At 58.9% G+C, this 5,198-nt stretch overlaps 1 protein-coding gene across 2 annotated transcripts; it reads left to right on the top strand.

The window, feature by feature from the left end:
* Window positions 1-568: 568 nt before the first annotated feature.
* LOC112659438 (glutathione S-transferase P) lies at window positions 569-3,627 on the top strand. Of its 2 annotated transcripts, none has more exons than XM_025446238.3 (7): window positions 569-686; window positions 1,063-1,098; window positions 1,403-1,509; window positions 1,616-1,703; window positions 2,069-2,172; window positions 3,059-3,166; window positions 3,355-3,627. In XM_025446238.3, coding segments are annotated over exons 1-7 (633 nt in total). In that variant the 5' UTR covers window positions 569-685; the 3' UTR covers window positions 3,544-3,627. The 2 variants fall into 2 exon arrangements, with proteins under 2 accessions (XP_025302023.1, XP_035557479.1); XM_035701586.2 differs by having other exon boundaries at window positions 594-686; window positions 1,063-1,207.
* The last annotated feature ends 1,571 nt before the right edge of the window (window positions 3,628-5,198 follow it).

Here is a 5,198-nt window from a genome sequence, read left to right as displayed (position 1 = left end):
AATAGAGATTTTCTCCCCCTTTGCCAATAAGCCCAGCCAATGAGAAACTGTCACAACTCAGCCAACTCACCACCTCCCTCCTTCCAGTAGACCTTTCAAAGCAGCCCCCCCACTCCCTCCTTTTTCTCCGGCGGTGTTTCTGTCTAACCCCCTGGTGTCGCCCAGGGTTTCACCACAGCTTGCTTGTCTCCAATAATGCTGCTTTGCTATTCCTGAATAAACCCATTTTGCTGGTAAAATAATTGCCTGTTCTGTTGTGAAGGTGGACAAAGGGTTTGTGCCTCTGAGGTCTGACAACCAAGCAGGGCTAGAGGCTGCAATCGGCAAACCCCAAGGCCACCGAAAGCTTCGGCAGCTGGTGCCCTCGCCCTCGCCCTCGCCCTCGCCAGCGAGCCCCCAGCGCCAGGCCGAGGATCCGCACGTCCTGCCCGAGGGCGGCGGGCGCAGGGGGGCGGGGGGCATCGGGCGGGGGGCGCCAGCAGGGTTCGGGTCCCGCAGGGGAGTGGGGAGCCGGACTTCCGGAGCGCGGTGACTCAGCACTGGGGCGGGACGGGGCGGAACGGGACGGGGTGGGAGGGACGACCCTTAATAAGGCTGGAGGCCTGGCCGGGGCCTGAGCTCTGCTGCCGCCGCCGCCGCCGCCGCCGCCGCCGCCGCCGCCGCCGCCGCCACCCGCGCTGCAACCAGTGAGTCCCTGCCGCCTGGGCCTGCTTGGGGAGGGGCTGATGCTCCCGGGGGCCTCGGAATGCTCCCGGCTGGAGGCCTGACCGCTGGCTCCGGGTCAGAGTTCCTGGAAGGCCCTGCAAGGCCGTGCATCCCCGCCGCCCTCACCGCAGCGCCGGGATGGGGATCCAGGGGGCCCACGGGGCCAGCAGCGTGCAGGTGGGGCTTTGGGGGGGGGGGGGCGGGGAGGGCTGGGCGCCTTCAGTGCAGAGACGGGCTCCTAGGGCCCGGGGTGAGCACAGCAGGAAATGAGACTCCAGGGATGACAGATTGGTGCTCGCTCTCCCTCTGGAACATCCTTCCGCCGGCCTCTAACAAACTTCTCTCCCTCTGCTGCAGTGCCACCCTACACCATCACCTACTTCCCTGTTCGAGGTAGGGACCCCATGACTGGGAGCTGAGGGAGACAGAGGTTGGGGCTGCAGCCCACGCCCCTTTACCCCCTGAGGGAGAGCCCAAGACCTCCACCGCACCCCTCCATCACGTGGGTACCAGCTGGGGCCTCCTTCCCTGTGCCCCTGAGCTCCCTAGGCTGGAGTATCCAGCCTCCTCACCGTGGCCCATCCCCTCCCTAGTCCAGTGAGGTCACTGGAGCAGTCCCTGCCCCCATGGGCCCTCGAGGGTGCTATGAGCCTGGGGTCTCTGCACACATCCAACCAGCCAATTCGCCTTCCCCCAGGGCGCTGTGAGGCCATGCGCATGCTGCTGGCTGACCAGGGCCAGAGCTGGAAGGAGGAGGTGGTGACCATGGAGACCTGGATGAAGGGCTCACTCAAGGCCTCCTGTGTGAGTGACTGTGCCCAGAGGGGGTCAGGGGCTGGGCCACTGTGGGGCAGCGCCACTGTGGGGCAGCCAAGTTCAGCACTGCTGACAGAGCTGTGCCACCCTCCAGCTGTACGGGCAGCTCCCCAAGTTCCAGGACGGAGACCTCACCCTGTACCAGTCCAATGCCATCCTGCGACACCTGGGCCGCTCCCTTGGTGAGTCTTGAGGCTGCAGGTGGCCCAGAGCAGGGGTGGAGAAGCATCAGCCCAGTGTTCCCTCACATCTTGGTGCCTGCCCTCTGAACCTCTTTCACTTAAGTCAAGCTGCCTGGTAACACCGTGGAATGGAGGCAACAGAGGCTTGAGGAGGTTATATAAATTGCCCACTGTCAACCCCAGGTCTGCCTACCTTGCACTGCCACACTGGCTCTTGCTAAGTTCTGAGCACTTATTGTGCATCAGGATTGTCCCTTCTGGCCACATCTTCCTTCTCACCCCCTGGCTGTGCCCACAGGCAATGGCCTGGCCTGGCAGGAGTGTGTCAGGTGGCCAGTTCTGCATTTTGCTCTCCTGCCACCCAGGGCTCTACGGGAAGGACCAGCAGGAGGCGGCCTTGCTGGATGTAGTGAACGATGGTGTGGAGGATCTCCGCTGCAAATACGCCCTCCTCATCTACACTAACTACGTGAGCCCGGGCACAGGGTGTGGACACGGGAGGTGGGCACAACGTGGGGGGGATTGGGAGTGGGGATGGTGCGAACAAAGGCGTCCTGTATTCTCACCCTACTCCTCAGCCCTCATGTGGCTCTGGCCCAGCCTTCCTCCTGAGTCAAGGTCCTTGGGCTGGGTTGGGCTCAGTGCCAAGGACCAGGAGCTGTTAGGAACGAGACCTAGCCCTCACCCTCACTGCTGGGGGTGGACCCAGTCAAGTAGAGGGCAATGGCACAACCTGCAAGGGCAGGAGCCATACCTGGTTCCTGATAGCCTGGGCTGCAGAGGGCAGGGCTTGGAGGAGGAGGAGCTACAGCCAGCCCCTGGAAGGGAGTGCTGGCACTTCCAGCGGCATAAAGTATGAAGACATGGAGTGTATTTGGGGATCTGGGACCAGAAGAGTGGAGGCAAGTCATGTGTGTACCTATAGGAGAGGGAGAGGGAAAGTCAGGAGTTGGAGCTGGAGCTGGCTGAGCAACGGGTCCAGGCCCCAAGAGCCTTGATACTGCTGGTTGGATAACCCCTGATGGCAGTGGGGGGAGCCACTGAGGAGTCAAAGCAGAGCCGTGTCCAGTGTGAGGTCTAGAAGGATCTTCTGAGGCTTTTGGAGTAGGGATCATGGCAGAGGTGGAAAAGTGGGAATGGGGTAGAGAAGAATCAGCAGCTGACCTGGACAGGATGTGGCAGTGGCTTGTGGTTGAGGAGTGAGCAGAGGAGCATCAAGGGCTCTGACCTGGGTGGGTGGTGATTCACTGAAATGGGGGGGGGCAAACAGAAGGGGCACCTGAGGGCTGGGGCAGGGGCTGGGCAGGCAGCAGTGAGGATCAGGAGGGTAACATGCAGCGGTATCTTTCTGGCAGGAGGCAGGAAAGGAGGAGTATGTGAAGGCACTACCAGGTTACCTGAAGCCTTTTGAAACGCTGTTGTCCCAGAATGAGGGGGGCCAGGCCTTCATCGTGGGCAACCAGGTGAGCATCTGACCCTGTCCCCTCTGCACTGTTCTCTTCTTAAAAGATGGTACATAGATGCAGAGGGAACGCATAAACGCATTACTCAGCAAAACTAGGCAGACTTAGGGAACAGCTCAGACTCCCTCCCCGCTGACCGCCATGCCCCCATCTGCTGAGTCCCTGGCCCCCTGCCCTCTGCCCTGCAGATCTCCTTCGCGGACTACAACCTGCTGGACTTGCTGCTGATTCACCAGGTCCTGGCCCCCAGCTGCCTGGACTCCTTCCCCCTGCTCTCGGCCTATGTGGCGCGCCTCAGCGCCAGACCCAAGCTCAAGGCATTCCTGTCGTCCCCCGAGCACGTGAACCGCCCCATCAATGGCAACGGGAAGCAGTGAGAGCTTGTGGAACCCTGGGCGGGAAGCTGGGGGGCTACCTGACTTCCTTTCTCCCTGACCAATAAAATTTTCAAGTGGGAAGCAGTGTTGTGAGCATCGAGTTTCTTGTGGGGAGGGCTCTCAGATCCTCAACAGGTTCAGGGGAGGGAGGGGGCAGCCAATTTGGATGCTGGAATCCTAAAACACATCAGAGTTTCTTCTTAGGGTTCTCAACCTAGTGTTTACTGAACTCTAGGAACAGGAATAAAGAGAAAAAAAAAAACCAGTAAGAAAACTAACTATGGTTTCTGCCCTGGAGGTGCCCACAGTCTAGAGGGAGAAAAGCCTCCCTTATATAAACTTATGGGGATCCCTGTGTGGCTCAGCGGTTTAGCGCCTGCCTTCAGCCTAGGGCCTGATCCTGGAGTCCCAGGATCGAGTCCCACATCAGGCTCCCTGCATGGAGCCTGCTTCTCTCTGCCTGTGTCTCTGCCTCTCTCTCTCTCTCTCTGTGTGCATGTGTGTGTGTCTCTCATGAATAAATAAATAAAATCTTTAAAAAAAAATAAACTTATGCTTTCTAGTTTGGGCAGGCCGCCTGCCACATGCCCTCCGTCCATGACAGCAGAGCCCCAGAGCCAAGGGGTCTGGGTGAGGAGGGGTGTGGGTAGGAGCACAGGAGCTCCGGGTAGCCCTTGGTTGGGTTGGTAGGAGGGTGAGTTGCGTCTGCTCAGGGAGGGGCCCTCCTGGCTTTCTCTTGCATCTTGGGCGATCCAGGTGGCTCTCCCAGGCTGTTTTTTTACCAATCCATGTCAGCCGGGCCAAGAGAAACAACACAGCCTGGGAGAGCTGGCAGTGGCCTGTCCAAGGTGGTGAGAGGCCTGTTGGTGCGTGAGAAGACCATCACAGAGTTTAAGTGACTCCCTGATGTGTGAGCCGAGACACTGCCAAGGTTATTCATCGTATTGCTTATGATCACAACAGGTTGAAAGATCCTGTTGTGAAAGAACGGTCCATCAACAGGAGACTGGCTGCATCAGAGGCGCATACCCCATGGGTTATGCCGCTGTACAAAAGCCTGGAGGAGGCCTGGACCGGGCTTCTCTGGCTCATGGCGGGCTGGAGCCACTGAGCACAGCCCTCTTTGCAAGAAATCTTTTTCTGCTGTTCACCTGTCAGCCTGGAAATGACCCTTCCCTGTCCCCCTTGCAGTTGGGAGGGTCCTTGTGACACACTCTGGCCTGCAGGCTGGGAGCAGGGTGAGGGAATCACTTGGCAGTGCAAGAGCCCAGCACTGTCCCCTGCCGCTGTGACTGGTGATGGCAGCCTCCGCCCAGCACAGGGACCACAGGGAGCAGAGCCCCCACTAATGTGGAGGGTACATGGTGTGGCTGAGCAATGACCTTGTGGTTTTACCTTAAGTTTCAGTATTAAAAAAAAAAAAAGTTTTTTTTAAAGGTTTTATTTATTTATTCATGAGAGACACACAGAGAGGCAGAGACACAGGCAGAGGGAGAAGCAGGCTCCACACAGGGAGCCTCATGTGGGACTTGATCCCAGGTCTCCAGGATCATGCCCTGGGCCAAAGGCAGGCGCCAAACCGCTGAGCCACCCAGGGATCCCAAGTTCCCATATTTTAGATCTGCTGTTACTACAGCATAATCTGACCTATCCTG

This window comes from Canis lupus, chromosome 18, assembly GCF_003254725.2.
Source record: "Canis lupus dingo isolate Sandy chromosome 18, ASM325472v2, whole genome shotgun sequence".
NCBI classification, from domain to species: domain Eukaryota; kingdom Metazoa; phylum Chordata; class Mammalia; order Carnivora; family Canidae; genus Canis; species Canis lupus.
This window is presented reverse-complemented; position numbering and strand designations above follow the sequence as displayed.